Source organism: Nyctereutes procyonoides, unplaced genomic scaffold (genome assembly GCF_905146905.1).
Source record: "Nyctereutes procyonoides isolate TBG_1078 unplaced genomic scaffold, NYPRO_anot_genome, whole genome shotgun sequence".
Taxonomy (NCBI): Eukaryota; Metazoa; Chordata; class Mammalia; order Carnivora; family Canidae; genus Nyctereutes; species Nyctereutes procyonoides.
In genome coordinates, this window is record NW_026575159.1 from 23,189,702 (window position 1) to 23,208,468 (window position 18,767).

The window sequence follows — 18,767 nt, forward strand, 5'->3', positions numbered from 1 at the left end:
AACTTTAATTTATTGGCTGATACCCCATGAATATATTTTGCAGCTGGTATTGATTTGGATGCCATAATGGAGAACTAAAATAATAGTGGATTAAACACATTTGGAGCCTATTTTATGTCATATAAAAATATGTAGGGATGAGCAATCTAGGGCTGGTATGGTGACCTCTGAGCATTAACAGTGTCCTAAGATTCTGATTTCTGTGTGGTTCACCATCCTACTGTGTGGCTTCCATCCTCAATGGCTCCTCATGGCCCAAGATGGTTGGTGGAGGTGCCATCGTATCTGTTCACCTGGCAGTAAGATGGCTAAAGGAGGTGGGGTGGGCAAAAAAAAGTCCTCCCAGATGAATCAGGTATCTTTTCAAAACTTTCTGAAACCCTCCAGTAATGAATACCTCTATTTTATTGGCTACCCTTAGGTACAAAGGAGGTATGTCTGTGAGCATGCATACACACACTCTCTCATTCTCTCTCTCTCTCTCTCTCCTCTAACCCCCCTCCTTCTCTCTATATAAATGCACATTATACACATTACCTCTGAAGATAAAAATTTGGCTTGAGACACAAGGAAGAAGGACAATACATATTGGCAGCCACCCAGCAGTCTCTAAGATACAGCTGTACGCAGAAATCTGCCCCAGATAGAAAGTCAATGTCCTCAAATGGTTTATCATTCTAAAGAATGTGAAACAATATAAAGTGAAACTCAAAATCACATGGGCAACTAGGTTTAGATTACTCCCAAGAAGCTGTTTATTTTGCTAGAAGGGATTTAAGTATAAAGGGCTTGGTTTGCATATTTTATTTTATTTTTTTTTGGTTTGCATATTTTAATAAATTATGTAATGATCCTCTGCTTTTCCTTCTGGTGTAGCCACAAATTTGGTCTTGAAGACAGATGGTAAACTGTGAAGTCATCAAAACTTTAAGTTCTTCTGTCTCAAGTATCTTCCTTAAATGTTAGTTTTACTTTGGGTATGTGTAGTATGCACAGAAAGCCAGGTAAGGAAGTGTACCATTTCTCACATCTTTATAGTTTCAAGATCTGAAACCCATTGTAGCTGTTTGTAAAGACCATATAGGAGGAAGCCAGGTACCAATGGATAAAATTTTCTTTCTTGTCTTCTTGCCCTGAAAATATAAATGACTTAAAGATAGGAAACAGATCTTATTTGAAATTTCAGTCCTCCAGTTCAGCACACTGGAGACAGTTGAATGAAAGAAACACACTATTAAATATGAATATACATTTATTTCAATGGCAACCTGGTATGTGCAGGGTGCTGGTGGCAGGAGCCAGCAGGAACCCATGTATGGTTGAAGCCAAACAAACTTGAGGCTGAATCCTCACTTGGCCACACACATTCTGAATGACTTCAGTCAAATTAACCTCTGAACCTTAATTTCTTCATTTTGAAGTGAAGGTTATAATTCTACTACTAGTGCAGGAATACCATTAGGAGTGGACAGGATGTGTGTGAAACCATATAATGGTTCTGCCTTTTGGAACATCTGAGTTCTTTAAAGTCAGAGGCCTGGAAAAGGACTTCTAAAGGAGCAGTTCTCAAATGGTGTTGAGGGGTAAGCTTTGTGGTGCCTTGGCTGGTGGGGTAGAGATAGAATTGCAATGCAGGAAGGAAGCCAAAAGAGTTGACTTCCCTCCACTCTCCACCAATGCCATGCCTCTTTCCTTACTTTCATGTCTTATTGCTTAGTCTACTTTGAAGACGGGATTCCTGCTATTCTAAAATCTTTTGTTTATCCTATTTGTTGGAGGGAACCTGATGTTTACTATGAGTTTTTCTACCAATTTTGTCAATAGATTCATTTTGTTGTCATTTAATAGTTGTTTAATATTTAAAAAGGTTCATGGTTTGAATCCTGTCTGTGTGCATGACAAAGTAAAGTTTATTAGCTAAGCTTAGTTTATTAATTAAAGGCTGATCTTCTCAGAACTTTTTACATTCAAATTATCTGGAACCAAAGTCTTTTTTTGCAAAATGTCAAGTGAGCATTTGTTTCTCCCTTCTATAAAATTAGGATGAACTTTCTATAAGGGAAGACTTGAGTGTGGTTATCCGTAGGGAGACACAGCAGCAACAAGTGCAAGATGCTTTCTCTTCCTTATAAGAATGTTCTAAACACATGGCAAAATGGTGATTCCTAATGACTGGTGGTTCGTTCATGAAAGGCACACTGGAGTAGCAGTGGGTAGCCTAAAAGTTAGTGGACATTCCTTTACCCTGGGTGCAGTTTTGCTCTCAGTTTTTGACATGATCATTATTGTTGGCAGGGCACTCTCACTTCAGCCACCTGCAGCTGCTGTCCTATGTTGGGCAGAGCTCTGCAGCAACCCCAGAGCAAGCAAGCCTGTTACCTGTGACCACAGCATGCAGACCCATCTGTTTTACAGAAGTAACACAACTACTACTCAGTGCTTGGTGACTATTGTTTCTCCATTCACAGCATTTCATAGTCTTCAGCCCCTCCCATATTGATAAACAGTGAAATGCCTGAAATGTCCAGGAATCTCATCTCATGTTGTTACAGATGAAGTGACAAATGGACAGCAACATTCAGTGAGCTCCTCCAGACCCCAGTGTCTATTTTTGGGGGTCTACAGACAAAGAAGAGGGAACCACAAAAGCCAGACTCCCAGTTTCATTGCTTCTGGGTAATACTGACATAAAATGGCTTGTTGATCACAGCAGACATGCACATTCTGAAAAAGCCAGATAGGCAATTCTGACAAGCACCACAAAGTCACTAATTAAATATTCAAAAGAAACAATTGTCTGTCAATTAAATATCTCCATCACTATTCCCTTTGAAACAAATTGAATGGCTAAAATGACACGCAATTTTACAACTCGCGGTGTCAGTGTAATTAAACCACTAGAAGAAATTAAATATTAACTACCACCTAATAAGGAATTCTCTCAGTATTTGCTCAATCATTATTCATAATATTTCTCTTCCTTCTCAGAGGTCAATGACCTCAGCAAGCTATGTTTTTTAATAAGAACTGCCATTATCTGATCTTGGGAGCCAAACGAACCAGGAAAGGATACAAATCCCCACATTCACATTCACTGTAACTCACGGGAATAAAAATTTTACAGCTGGGAGGAACCTCAAAAATCATTTCATGGTGACAGACTTTCAAGAGTGGTGAGGAATTCGTTCTGAGGCCTTGGCAGATGGATTGGTCTGTACAAAGTTGTACCACACTGGATATAAAATCTGAGGTCAGTCTTTTGATGACTGTTTGGGTGCTATTTTAATACAATGTGTGGTCCCCTGGCTTCAAAGAGCAATAACATTGTTATTAGCATTGCTACCATTTGGAATACAAATCTTGTTTTTCCTCTTCTTTATTACTTTTAACTCTTTGCCTCTGAAACCAGCAACATTAATTGAGGTAAAGTGGCCTTAAAAGACCATCAAATCCAGGGGTAGTTTTGAAATGTGACAGATGTGGCTTAGAATCCCTTATTAACAGTAGGACCAAAGGGAAATTATGTAATACTCTGAGATCAGCATCCTTTGCTATGAGAAGGGGAGCAACAATACTCATGCTAAGGTGATTTATTCAGGGATTTATTCGGTAAGCCTCTGCTGCGAGCTCCCCTTGGGATGTGCCAATATCTAGTCCAGGGATATACACAAGGTCAGAGCCTGTCCTCAGAGAGCACACATTTTAGTAGTGGAAACAAAGACACCATAGTTCCAATTTTACCTGACAACCCCATTCCTCTTGTGGGTCTTAATTAGGAATAATTTCCTTATCTCAGCCCAAGTCAGATTTCTCCTTTGGAACAGAAACCAGAGCCAGGAGAGGGTGAGATGAACAAGATGTGCAGGATAGACTATGTCACAGGATTGGCATCCAATAGCAAGAGCCTTTTTACACTTTGTACCCTGGATGCCTTCCTAGCCTAAACCTAGTCATAGCCTGGCACCAGATCAGGTCATCTGGCCTGAAAGTACTTAACTCAGTTTGACATAGTCACACACTGAGGTCCCTATTTGATCAATGGCTGACTCTCATTCTAGATTAGAATCCATTTAAGAGCAAGATCTTGCATTCTTGTCCTCACCACCCTATCCTACTGCTTGCACCCTGCACACAGTGGTACTCCATATGTATTTGTCATGTGAAGGACTAAATAGAAGCATGAACTAATAAATGATGGAGGGATGTAGAGAGAACGAGGAGAGTCTAGAGTCAGGGACCTAAGCCCCCATTGGAGTGTCAGGGCAACCAAGGCCTTTCTCCCCAGACTAGATCTACAGGCTGGCAGCATGCAGCACCTGGGCACTTGCTAGAAATGCCAAATCTTGGGATCCCTTTCCTAAATCCAAAGGCTGAGCCAAGACCTCCAGGTGATTTCTCTGCATATTAAAATTCGCAAGCATTGGTCTACTGTACACAGTTGTTTAGAAAAGTAAAGCCAGAGAAAGGACCCCTCAGGGCAGAGGAGTCCACAGAAATGGTGGTCAATTTAAAAAATTAAGCTACAATAAAAAATAAAATGTATTGTGCAAAATCTATGATCTAGCCCAGATCTAAATATTCTAAATATTCCATGTATATTTCATCTCTGCAACAATCTTATGAACTAGTGTTATTATTCCCATTTACAGTTGAAGAAAGTGAGGTACAGAAAGATTAAGACCCTTATTGGTGTCATAAATTTACCAGTGGCAGTCAATCCCAGGTGATCTGAATCCTCATCCCGCATTGGGTTCACACTCCAGTGCTTCCTGTGATATGTGTGGGTCTGGCTCATGGCACCTCTCAATGCATGCCCTTCCTCACTGAAAGAGTCTTGCTCGAAAGACCATTTATCTTTTTGTCAAATTCCATAGTGTCTGCCTAGCCCTCCTCTCTTAAATGCCCCCTCAGAGTTCATTCAGATTCTTACAATCAAATGAGCAAACATAATTCTCTGATGGAACAAATGCCATTTGTTCTGAAGCTGGCACGTGTCTTGGAAGAGGGGCTGAGGGGAGGGTTCCCGGAGCTGGTGACCTGCAGGTGAATACTGGCAGACAAGGGACAAGATGACGGAAGAGTTGCCCCAAGAAGCAGACACAGGAGGAGCCCAGCACAAGGTGTCAGGAAACTGGGGATGGATTCAACTGTGGAATTTACTCCCAGGCACAAGTGGTGACAATCCTTGAATTTAGGAGCAGCCTACTCCCTGGTGGGTAAAGGGTGGCTTGGAGGCGCACAGGGAATGACAGAGTTCAGTGATCATGAGGCCTACACTGGAACAGTAAGGAGGAGGATGGATAGCTATGGGCAGATCCCAGTAACAGAAGACAACACCATCAGGAATTCACACAGATGATGGATGGGAAGCTGATGATTTTTGGTTTGTTGAGACTGAGCTGTCCTTGACAGCCCAGCAGGTCACTCAGGGGCCTGGTCTTAAACTTGGCCAAGAAAATTGGGCTAGAGATAGAGATTTAGAGGAGTAAGCAGCACCTAGATCCATGGTCAGTAGTGGCGGAAGGGAGGGATTGTCCAGGGGGATGTGTGCAAGGAGATATGTGGAACAGATATTAAAGGAATCCCAACACTGAAGAGGAGAACTGAAAAATCTGGGAAGAAAGAGAATGTAAGCAGCACTAGACTATATCATGGAGACACAACCATGACTCGGTACAACCCCGGCCTTTGTGAAGCTCACAGCCCAGCCGGCCAGAGATGTGGAGACCAGCAGCAGATGAACAGAGAAAGGCTGATGTGGTCAGCAGAGCAGGAGTGGCTAACTTGGTCTGGGGTCCTGGGAACCCTTGATGATCCTGTATTTCTCTCCACTACTCACAAAACTTTTTTAGGCATCAAGATACTCGTGGCTGAAGAAGCCAAGGCCATTTGGCCAAAGTCGCTGGGGAGGAAAAAAAGTGGCAAAAATAGGATGAGGATTTGTTTTAAGGAAATTTTCTTAACACGGTTTCAAAAATATCTCTGTCCATTGGCAGAGCTCAGAGTTGGTCTCAGGCTGAAATGCCATGGGCGGGGCCCCAAGGACTGCTTATGATGCCATTATTCACTTGGTAAAAGGGAAGAGCTGCATCTGTCTCTTAAATAGAGAAGGAAGCCTGGGTGGCTCAGTTGTTTGAGCGTCTGCCTTTGGCTCAGGTTGTCATCCTAAGGTCATGGGATCGAGTCCTGCAACAGGCTCCCTGCTCCAGGGGAAGCCTGCCTCCCCCTCTGTGTCTCTCATGAATAAATAAATAAAATCTTTACAAAAGAGAAAGAGTGAGAAGGAGGGGACTCTGTTCATTGGAAACTGACTGTAGGGGCCATGAACCCATATGCACATGTACTACCCACCACCAACAGGCGAGGAAAGCTCACCCAAGTAACAAGGGAAGTTTGACTTTGAACTTAAAAGAAAACAAGCTTGCTGTTCTTGATTCTTGAACTAATTGACAACAGAAAGAGGAACTAAGTGGGATACTTCCAAAAATGGAAGGCTTAACTCATAACCTTTTTTGGGGGGACTTCATGAGGACCATTTTAGTTAATTGCATGGGGTTCTAATATCTAAATTCAGGCTTGATTTTTCTGTGACGCAGTCTACAGATGAACTGATCCAGTTAGGGTACAAACTGGCCTTTCTGTGATAGGTTTTAAGCTGAAGGGAATGAACGGTAGTCTAGGCAATGATCTATTTACCATGCTCCTCAAAATCAACCAGTTTTGTGTGATGCTGTCCCCTTAGAAGTCAGTCAAACCAGCCCCTCTGCTCTGGTGTGGGGTGCCAGAAATGAGGTCTGAAGGTGGGAGAACCTCTTGCCCACAGCTGTACCTGTATGAAACTAGAAGGGAAACACCGACTGAAGACCAGAGGTTAGGCCGAAAGGGCCATTTGGGGTGTGCCACAAAGAATACTTGAGCAGGATGCTGGTGTTGGGGTTCACAGCCAAGGTATGAAGAACCAAGGAGGAAGCAAATGAAGTGAACCCTGTGTCAGGATTCTATTTTGTGTGGATGGGCCTGATCCATTTAAAATGTTCACAAATGAACACACACTTGATGGATAGTCTAGTGCCTAACTTTTCCCAGCCCCTTTCTCCTTCTTCTTTCTTTTTTGACTTAAGTGATCTGTATCATCACTTGGATTTTTCTTCATGTTGTGTACTAACTTTTTAAACACCTGTCCAGCAGAAACTCCGCTTGGGGCTTCCAGCCCAAAGCACTTTAGAAGGGGGTAACTCTGGATGTGTTCTCTGGTTTCCTGATGACCTCCTCTTTTGATATCTCTCTTCTTTCTTAGAGAAACAAATTTCTCTTCCCTCACTGATTACTCATTCCTTATTGAATACTGTGTGATTTGGAGGGGGTTGGGGTAGGTCAGCGGAAAGGAGGTGGTCATGTACTCTTTGTTCATTCCATTCACTCAAAAGTACCATGCTTGGTGATGTGAGGAGCACTTGGTAATATACTATATGTTGATAAATTGAATTTAAATACAAATAAACAAACAAACCATATTCAGGACTGTTTCACAGGCCAGGGTCTATGCTACATGCTAGGAACACAGAGATGTATAAGACACAGCCCTTGATCTCAAGGGACTCACAGGGAATGCTATGACATTGCTGTAATAGGGGACTAATACCAGATGTGCGATGTACCATGGAGAGGGAATGAATTGAGCTTTGCCTAAGCACCTGGTCTGCCTACCTTGCATGTAGAGATGGCTTTCCTGGAGCTCCAAGGTTTTAGCTAGGGTCACTGTGAACACAGACCAACTGGGCATGCCCAGAGCTGCAGACCCGCCTGACCCTCCTCAGCCTGAGGCAGTCACTCCCACCTGCCACATCTTCCAGTCCAGACTGGGGATGCATTGTTTGTGGTAAGGAACTCCTTAAATAACTGATCTGCTGGCCCTTTCCTGGGTCGTCATACACTCTCTTCACTAAGAAGGTTCATACCCATCCATAATGTCTTCTAGAATCTGATCTTCCCTTTCACACAACTCCTAAAAGAAGCCCAACACAGCTTTGATTTTTCATGCTTTAGAGGTCTGTAGTAAAACAAAAACAAAAACAAAAACAAAACAAGACAAAAAAAAAAACAAGCCTGAAACTTGCATCTGTATAAAATATTTACTGAATGCTGTGATCCAGATGTGCCTTTTTTAATAAAAGATTTATTTATTTGAGACAGAGGGAGAGCAGAGGAGGGGCAGAGGGAGAATCCTTCAAGTAGACTCCCCAGTGAGTGCAGAGCCTGACAAAGGACTCAATCTCACAACCCATGAAATCATGACCTGAGCCAAAACCAAGAGTTGGATACTTAATCAGCTGAGCCACCCCGGCGCCACTCCAGTCATGTTCTAAGAACCAGATACAAACTTCTCTACCTCTGCACTAGAATCACAAACTTCCTCCCAAATTCCATTCAAGTATCAGCTTCAATACAGCAATAACCTTGACTGTCCAGTACATAGCTGTGTCCCAGAACCTAGAACCCACTAGGTAGGCAACAAATACTTGTCGAACAACTTACCTATTCAGTCTTCATTCTCCCCTTCTTCCTATGCAATCCTGACTTTTTGAGATGCAGTAAAAGCTCATCTATTTTTGTCATCCTCCCTTAACCATGGAGTGGCTATGTGTCCAGTATTCTGGTCCCCACAATGTAAGCAGATGTCATTGGGCAGGGATCCCAGAGGAGCTCCTAGAAGGGCAACTCATTTAGTTGACAAATACCCATTGGCCATCTTAGTCTTTTGCTTCTTGTCCTTTGCCTTCTTATTTTTACTGCCTACAAAGAGGTCATGATGGCTTGGAGATGAAAGCAAATGGCTTTCAACTGACCTTCAGGAGAAGTCTTCCTGGTACGGAATCTACTTTAGGCCATCCCTTATGGATTGCTGTACAACTTTCCCCTGAAGAATCCCCATGGCATGGAGCTCATCACTTCAAAAAGCAGCCTCCTAGGCAGGTCTGTTTGTTTTAAAAAATCTTGGCTTTAGATGAACCCAAGTCTCTCACACTATAGTGACCATCAATTGATCTTTATTCTGTCCCAGAGGAGACACATAAAATAACCAGTCTGTCTTCACTGTGGTCGTACCCCAAATATTTGAGAACACTTACCATATATTTTCTACATCCCTGTATCCCTAGGCTTCTGAGGCTTCTTCCTTTTTTCTTGGTCTTGTTCTGTTAAAATATTTTATGCTACATTTCATCTTTCCATATTCTAAGCTAAAGATATATATATTTTTTGATTATGTACTTCCTAATCCTCAGTCATCTCTGTTTTATAAGCAATCGTGTGTATCCAGCATGTAATTCCATAAAGAAAAAAAAAAGAAGATTCTGAAATGGTTTCCTCCAGCCAACTGGAAAGCTAGCTGACACAGAACAAGATGTGTTGTTTATACAAGAAAGTGGATATAGTTCTTGTTTCATATTTTATACCTGTGTGCACTCTACATAGAAAGGGCAGCTTTTAAAATTTCCTCATTAAAAAACCCATTGATGTGATTTAATTTCACATCTAGCTCATGTCCCTCACCATGTAGAATTTTATCATTTCCTGATTTAGAAGAATTTTGTGCTTCAAAGACATTTTGGCATATAAGGCAGGAAGTGGCTCAGAATGAAGAGAAACCCCCAGGAGCTAAGGAATGTGTAAGATATCACACGTATGAAAATACAGGATCTAGAGAAATGAAATTCTAATATCAGATCACAGATATCCAAGAAACAAGGAATGGCAGGCTTATCTGACAACCCACTGAGTTATAACCCCAGTCCCTTGGTCAAGGTGGTGGTCACACAGTTGCATTTACAGGTGGCATGGCTCTTCTTCCTACCAGGCTGTGGCTTGGCCTCTCTTGGAATGTCTGGCACCTCAGGGGTTAATTAATCTACCTTGTTCTTTCCCTACCCTGCAGGGCTGAGAGAGAAATCTTGTGGTGAGAAGAGCTGGTTTCTGAGTGCTGCGTAACTGACCTGACTCCTTAAAATAGTCCTTCATAAACAAAACGCACATGATATCATTTGAGTGTGTAAATCCAATTCCATTTCCTGGGAAAGCACAGGGCAGATGGTGCTGCTCTGCTGTGGCTGGCTGGGTGAGGTGGCGTTCCTGCACCCAGATCCTAAGAAATGCCAGTGAAGAAATTTCTTCCAGGAGCCATCCTCTTGCTAACTAAGGTTTGAACCTACATAACATAGAAATCTGCCAAACTCTGGTTTCTGTTACCTTGATTTCCAGCAGACAGAAAACAAAGAACACGCTTCAAAAGCAATACATCGAGTGAACTGAAATCCTGTCCAACTGAAGATTCAGGACCTGCTAGTGTTCTCGAAGGATTAATGTTGTGCCCATTTGTGGGTAAGAGGAAAGGTTTGAGAGGAATGTGGCAAGTGTCTCCTGTGTTCTGAAAATAAACCCATGTAGGATCAACTAAAAGAGATACACTTGTGAAATGAATAAATTAGCATCCCAAGAAATATTTAGACAACAGTGAAATGTCACGGCAGTATGATTGTGGTAGTATCCTTTGATGACACGTTACCAGCAACACGAACTGTGGGATAAGCTCTTTTCTTTTTATGTTTCCTTTTTTTTTTAACTTATTTCACTTATTCTTGATGAGCCCTTACAGTGCCATCAATCATTAAGGTGTAAATATGACTAATGCATTTGTCCTACTTAGCATGACATTGCAGCAGCTGCTCCAGAAGGAAAAGTCCTCCGGCCTTCCCGGTTTTGATCTAATTATGCTCTGACCCACTGATACTGGTCAGGTGACATTACCGGATATGAAGGAAAACAAATTCATAATTCAATCTTGCAAAGCACACAACTTACAATCACTTTACAACTATCTCTAAATACGCAGGCACCAAGCCCATTTGCAACTCTAGAGCTGGGGTGGGGGATTGGGGGGTGGAGATGGGGGGTGGGTGGTGGGTGGTAACAGGCCAGGGCTGAAGTGATTTAAGTGGTCATTCCAGTAGTCATTAAAAATATCTTTGGCAAAGCCTGCATCTCCATCACAAAAAGGGGGGGGGGAGGAAGGAAAGAAGAGAGGGAGAGAGGATTAGAACCAAAAGGATGGTCTCTGGGCATTTTTCACAAGAAAGAAAAAGTAGTATTTCCATTTCTTGGCATTCAGAAGAACCTCTTGGGAATGGTGACAGTCAAATCTGGTTTTGAAAGACATTTTCTCAGACATGCTGGGACACTGCAATTATTTTTTTAAGCCTAAATGACTTTGCTAAAGGAAAATGTACAGAAACGGAGGTACTTGGAGTTTAAAAAACTGCACACCATAACTAGCAAGGTGCATTAAATAAAGGCCCAGTTGCACTCATTTAATGGATGTTTTGTGTTTCCAAGTGAGCACTTACCTTGATACTAACCACCAAATTGGGATGATTTAAATTATGTTAAAAAAATAAATAAAAATAATAAATAAATTACATGCCATTTGCTGTACATTAAGTAGTCATACAATTCCTTTGATTTGAGTTAGCAGATTTAGACAAAGAACACAGAATATACACTTAGGTTTAAATTTTACAAGTGGGGGATCCCTGGGTGGCGCAGCGGTTTGGCGCCTGCCTTTGGCTCAGGGTGCGATCCTGGAGACCCGGGATCGAGTCCCACGTCGGGCTCCCGGTGCATGGAGCCTGCTTCTCCCTCTGCCTGTGTCTCTGCCTCTCTCTCTCTCTCTGACTATCGTAAATAAAAAAAATTTAAATTTTACAAGTGGGGGGAGAGAGATTGGTAATCCCAATATGCTGAGTTTATGTCTACTGCAGAAGTCAATCCTTCATTTAAACCATCAAAAAATGTATTCTATATATTTTTTAAAGATTTATTTATTTTGAGAGAGAGAGAGTTCCTGAGCTTGCAAGTGCACAGAGGGAGGGGCAGAGGGAGAAGGTGAGAGAGAAAGAATCTCAAGAAGACTCCCCGCTGAGTGCAGAGCAACCCCTGAGTCTCCCCTCACCCCACACTGCCCAATCTGGGCTTGATCTCACAACGTAGAGACCATGACCTGAACCGAAATCAAGACTCAGGCCTTCCACCAACTGAGCTACCCAGGCGCACCTAAATCAGCAGAAATGCATTCTAAAGCATACACAAAGGCTGCTTCTCACCTGACCCTGCTCATATCATTAACCACCATCTTACCCAGTACAAACAATGCATTTTCTCCCAAAGGATTTTTCAAAGGTCAACGTAAGGTAAAAGTCCCTCGTTATTAGTTAAATTTCATGACCACAATTTAGTTAGTATTTTTCTGGCTCTCGCCTCTACTGTTTGATGAGATTTGTGTAAGACAGTAAAGAAAATGCTGCATGGAAATTCTGATCTGTCGGCATGCATGACCTTGAGCACTAACTAACCTGGATTTGCATACCTGGCTGTTTTGGCTCCTAGAGTTATCTCAGAGAAATCACCTTTACTCTGACACTTCTGCTTATCTGCCTCACCAAGAGGTACAGAAGACTAGCCACAAGCTTTAACATTTCAGAATCCCCAAGAGGAAACATACTGCAGTGATCTTTGTGGTTAAATATTGCTGCCTCTCAGTTTTCCAATAACTAAATGATCTTCACCATTTTGTCACTAATGAGCTGAAGAACGAGAACAAGAGGAGTTCCAGATGTTAGGTAGCTCGCATTACCATCACCAGCAATTAAGAGAGAGTAAAATGCGAATTACAGCAACAGTCCTTAGAACTTACCTGAGTCATGAAGGAACCTAGTAAATACGACCTTATTATTAATGGTTTACTTGTGCATATTAAGTAATTTTGTAATAAATGTTTAGATGGGTAAAGTGAACTGGCAGGATAAATAATTAAAGATGTGGAGGAAAAAAATCTGTGTTGTCTTTGGACAAAGGCACTAACTACTCTACTACCTGAATGATGTACATGAAGCAGGTTTAACTTGAGGTGAATGAGGAGGCATCCAGAGGAAGGAGGAGCTGCAGCCCTCACATTATCTATAATTGAACTTGCCAGAGTAGATAGAAAAGCAACCCTTTGACTGAGCTTTGAACCTTCTGGAAGGTTCCTTCATATCTCCAATGCCACTTGGGACCTGGAACATACACAGGTGCTCATATATATCTGCCATGGGCAATACCTCTTAGTCTGGGTGGGAAGTTTATGATTTAAGTCTAACAGTTCACTGAGTGGAGAAAATATAAACTACCTCTGCTGACAGCAAAGAACCTCCCGGGTGCCTTATTCCTGTTCTACCTGTGTCCACAGTGTAAAGGACATGATGCTCTAAATGAACAGAAGACCCTGTCTCATCATATAGGGTATCTGCAGATATTTGCAGCTTGGCTGTTACCCTGCCAAACTACAGATATAATTTCTGTCTGTAGGAAAAGAACAAAAACAGATTCTCGTAGCTTGGGTTAAGGGAAGGCAATCATTGACTCGTGTTACTTTTGAAAAATGGCATTTTCAGTAAGTGAAACGGTTGCTGAGGTGTGTTGACTTTACACTCTCGTGTAGCTTCTTGGTTCTTGAAAATGCTATGTTAAATGTGAGCCATCCTCTAATGAGACTCAGGATAAATGTGGAGAAAGATGATATTCCAGGGTCAAAGGTCTTCGGTTGACAAGTTTGTATCCAGCTGAGCAAGATGATAAGCTCCCTGCAAAGAGCCTATGCCTAGAAATTCAGACATTTTTCTCTCATGATTTCCCTTTGCCTTTTTTTCATTAAACGTTCATTCATGTGCTATACCAGGTATTGCCCTCTGGAGTAGTGAAACAGGTACTCCTTAGGCTCAAATTGACACAAATGTAGTTTGGAAGGAAACCCCCAAAAGATGTCTTAAGAATGAATGACTTTGGAGCTAGGATTTGAATTGTGTTCTTGCCACTTGTTAGGTTCACCATCTTTGGGATGGCTCACTAAACTTCCCAGAAATTTGTTTTTCTTCTATGGAACGAGAGTGAAGGATGTCATCTGTTTGTCATCATTAGATGTGATAATGTATGTAAAGGCCCTTAGTTACATGTAAAGCATTGTACAAATGTGAAGGATTATCACTGTGCTTTGATTTCTCCAAAGGGGTTTATGTATGAAAGACTTCCTTACACACTAACAACTTATGTGTGATTGTGCAAGTAGGAAGCTTTAACCAGCAGAACGTGAGGGGGCTTGGATATTTTATGATATTGCCTTTGCAATGAACAGTCTTATTCATTCAGTGCCTGTGTGCTGAGTGCCTGCTGGGTGCCTGGCGTTTTTCTAGGTGCTGAGGATAAACTGGTAAACGCATAGATGCCCACGCCTTTAGGTGGTGTTTACATTCCTGTTGGGTGGGGGGTGAGGGAAAAACAGAGTAAATACAAACAAATAAGATAATTTCAGATAGTGAACGTGCTCAGGAGAAAACAGAACAAACCACGCACCAGGGAGTAGCATGTGAACTGAGTTCAGAATACTAAGAACGTCTCAGTCACGTGAAGACCTGGGAAAAATTATTCTAGGCGGCAGGCACAAAGCCTAAGAAGTGGAGAAGGAGCTCAGGATCTCTGCGAGCAGAAAAAGGTACTGTGATTTGGAGCCTGGGGAGGAGAGGAAAAGGAAACATAATTAGAGACAGAAGGAACAACCAGTTTGTAAGGGGACCGGGTGACCATGGCAAGGAGTTAGGACGTTATTCTAATTGCTCCAAGAGGTCATTGGCAGGGCATGCTTCGCATGTTCCCAAACAGGGAAAACTAAACAGTACCTGTTCAAAAATCAGAGATGTTTTAAAAAGCGATTAATTCTCCACCTCACCCCACCTGCAAGAGGAAAAGGAAAGCCACTTAGACCTCTAGAGGGCGCCAAAGGAAAACATTTTGTAGCCAAAGCCACAAAGGTCTTTTCAGCACCCGAAGTCGGAGGAGAGCGCTCTGGCTGTTTCCCAGGAGTCTGGTAAGAGCTGACTCCCCTGGAAAACTGTAGTTTATCTACAATTCCTACCCAAACAGAAAGTCTAAATGAGCTTGGTTTGGATGTACCTGGAGCTTGGTTTTCAAGTGGGGGACTGTTTATCATGAGAGGGGAGCGGGAAGACATTGTGGGGTTATTTTTAATCTTCTCCCATCTGGTAGTATTTGAGTAGAGCATAAAACAAATATGAAGCCAAAATTTACTTTCTGGATTCATTTGGCAAGCAAAGTGTCTCTATACTTAGAACTTTGAAAATATTCATCATTTGCCACTTGGGATGTTGTTATTCTAAATACTATTCCAAACTTACTTGATGAAGTCTCTCAGCAATGTGTACTAAAGGAGGGCTACTGCATGGAAAGCAGTGGGTTATGATCAATGGGATTTTCTGCAAAAGAGCAGATACCTATGGTATCTCGTGAAAACAACTCCTAGCGAAAAAAGATAAGGGAAAAAGAGGAGGAGAAGGACAAAAAGGGGGATGAGAAGGGAAAAGGATCAAGAGAGGGAAGAAGAGTCTGATGATATGGAGGTACATAATAAAGAAAATGCAAAAAAGCAGGGCAACTTGGAAGGAATTGAGACTTTTAGAGGCCAGTGGGGTTCAGATCCAAGTGTACGGACGGGAAGACACAGGTCACAAAACATACTTTGCACAATCCCTAATTGAGATTTTTATCAGATGTGGGGCTTAAAAAAAAAAAACCCAAAACCTTTATTTATTCATGAGAGACACAGAGAGAGGCAGAGACCTAGGCAGAGAGAGAAACAGGCTCACTGTGGGGGAGCCTGATGCGGCACTTGATTCTAGGACCCCAGGATCACAACCTGAGCCAAAGGGAGACTCAACCACTGAGCCACTCAGGTGTCCCTATCAGAGGTGCATGTGAAAGGTTAACCATGATTTCAAGAAAATATTCAATGCTGTCTTTAATAAGAAGTTTAGCTGACCAGACCTTACAAACAGAGCCTCTCACCTCCCACTGCATGCCTAATGATCATAGCCAAGCACTTTATAATACTCTGTTCTACCCAAGAAGACTTCAAAAAGCACTTTAAAAGCAGCCAAACAGGTAAGGAACCTGAGTAAAGGTATACAGAGCCATCAGAGAAGACAGAGAATCCCAAATCCACTAGAAGCCCAGAAGGTCAATGATGGGCAAAGTGCTCTATAGGTGCCAGCATTCCAGAAAGCATGAGCAGCTTTCCGAGGTGTTGTACCTGGTTATTCAATGATATACTCAAACCCAAACACAAGGAAGAGGAGTTTTTAAGCTCCAATAGAGTAAAGTGGTGCAGAAGCTGAGTTTGGAGCAGAAACATACAAAGCAGGCCCTTGCCCAAGCACCTGTGTCAGTCTCCTATGTGGAAACATTTCAGCTTCCCTCATTTTTATGGAGAAACCCCCCAAATTCAGTCTTCTGCTACCTACCGGGGATTTGGCAAACAAAGTGCCAGACCATTAATTATCTATTGATTTTAATGGATTTCAACACTAAATTCTCCTTCACAGACAATGGGAACTCTGTTCCCAGTAACACATCCATATTTAAAGGGAAAGACAGGAAGAAAGGAAGAAAAGAGATGGAAGGTCAGGTTCCACCTAAATATTTCAGACCATCTACATCAAAATGCCCTTTATCAATTAAGCAAAACTTGCATTTTTGACCAAGACACTTCCCTGCCCACCCTACCAGCCCCAGATGAGGCTGATGGATGCAAAGCACTGGGTTTGGATCCCCCAAAATAAGACAAGATATCCTCTTAGATCACCAACGCAGTAAAGAATTCCTAAGTAAAATACGTGTCATGGAATTGTCGGAAAAACTGGATGATATAGCATATGCAGGGGCCCCACCAGCAATTATTATTCAACACATGCTATTATTTCCTCCTAGAATTGAGGGTTTGTGGCACAGAATCCCAACTCTGAATCCCAAAGTCCCTTAAAACAGCCTGCTGCGACTCTTGTGAGTAAAAGCTGTTAAGGAATGGGTCACCTTCTAAATCGGGGTGCATCTCCTCCCCTCTGTCTCCTGCTCCTGAGACTACAGATCCTGGGGGGGTGGGGAATGCGCAGAACAGAAAGAAGGCTGGTTCTTAGCTGGCGACAGAGAAGAATTACTCACAGAAGCAGAAGAGAAGGGCAGGGCTGGAAGAAACTTTAGAGGTCATTTACTTCCAACTCCTCTAAGATGAGTGAAACACCATCCCCCCAACACCCAGGACCTCCCAAGTGCAGGGCACTGCGCCAGGCTGGGGGAGGGGCCTCCAAGTGAGCCAGGCAAGCGGGCCTCTCCAAAAGCTATTTCTAAATAACCCAAGGGAGTCAAGGGGAGGGAAGAGCTAGGCAGGCAGTAGTTACCTGGTTGATGGAAATGACCGCCAGCCGGGGGATGACCACCTGCAGGACCACCTGCAGCAGCGAGGTGCCCAGGCCGGCCAGGATGGCCCAGGTGAGCGGCAGTGGCAGCATGCTGTAGGTGGCGAACAGCGTGAAGAGGACGTAGCCGATGCCATCACCCAGAAGCCCATAGCCGAGGCCTGCTGCCAAGATCTGGGTGGTCATGGCCACCCAAGTGACCACACCGCTGTACTGCAGGTACGTGTGCGAGGTGGTGTCCTTCCTGACCACCACCAGGGCGCAGATCACCACCTCGATGCCCGTGAAGAAGCCCAGGAGGATGCCCTTGAGCGGGTCCATGGGGGCCGAGGCCAGGCTCAAGTGGAGGACCAAGAGGGTGAGTTTGGTCAGCACGTCCAGCACGTTCATCACCACTTCGGATTTGCGCCTCTGGCCCAGGAAATAGCGCTGGTAGAGGCGCTCCAGATCCCGGGACTTGAAAGAGTTGCGCAGAGTGGGGAAAATGACCCCTCGGTAGCTGTAGCCGCCGCTGAGGAAGAAATCCGAGTTGCTCGGGGCGCAGTCGAGGTGCAGGAAGCCCAGGTCGCCCCCGCCGCCGCTGCCGCCGCCGCCGCCGCTGCCCCTGCCGCTGCCGCTGCCGCTGCGCTCCGGGAAGACTTTGGTGCCCCCGGTGCCGTGCGCCCTCTCCCCGGGGCCCAGCGAGTAGAGCGGCAGCGCCGCGTCTCCGCACCGCTGCGCCGCGGGGTGGTTGGGGCCGCCGCCCGCAGGGGCCGCGGCTTTGCCCGAGCCTCTGCTCCCGCCGCCGCCGCCGCCGCCGCCGCCGCCGCCCCGGTGCCCGTGGATGAAGCGCTGCTCGGTGATGTGCCGCACCGCCGTTTGCCATAGCAGCCGCTGCGGCCGAGCGCTGCCGCCGCCGTCGCCGGCCGGGGGCGTCGGGTGGATGGTGTAGAGCTCCTCGCTGCCGCCCAGGCAGCGCACCTCCGAGAGCTCCATGGCGCCGGGCCGAGGCGGCTGGGGGACAGGTCCCGGGGACCCCACGGCCGCCCCGCGGCCCCGCTCGCGCGAGCCCAGGACAGGAGGCCCCCCGCCCCCGCGCGTCAGGTCATAGTGCGCCCCGGAGCAAAGGGCGCCCGGAGGGTCGCCGCAGACCCCTGCCCCACGGCGCGGCTGGGACGCGCGCGGGTGCGGGCGCGGGCGCGGGCGCTCGGAGCCACGCAGCCCCCTTCTCCGGCTCGGGCTTCCCGGCCGCTCCTCGGCTCTGCGTCTTGGCGCAGCCTTGGCTCTCCGAGAGGCGCCTGGGCGCCGTGCTGCGCTCTGCTGCGCGCCGGGCGGGTCCGGGCTGCGGCACTGGGCTCGGGGCACCCCCGACCCGAGGGGGAGCGGCGGCGGCGGCGGCGGCGGCGGGTGCGAAGTTAGCCGCTGTGGCCGGAGCAG

The 18,767-nt window shown here is 44.8% G+C and overlaps 1 protein-coding gene across 1 annotated transcript in view; it reads right to left on the minus strand.

The window, feature by feature from the left end:
- ADCY8 (adenylate cyclase 8) overlaps positions 1–18,479 on the minus strand; it is a 209,477-nt gene extending 190,998 nt beyond the window's left edge. The window contains exon 1 of the mRNA XM_055314450.1: positions 17,334–18,479. Within this exon, the coding sequence (XP_055170425.1) occupies positions 17,334–18,326 (993 nt within the window). The 5' untranslated portion in view covers positions 18,327–18,479. The remainder of the gene's footprint in view (positions 1–17,333) is intronic.
- Between the last annotated feature and the right edge of the window lie 288 nt (positions 18,480–18,767).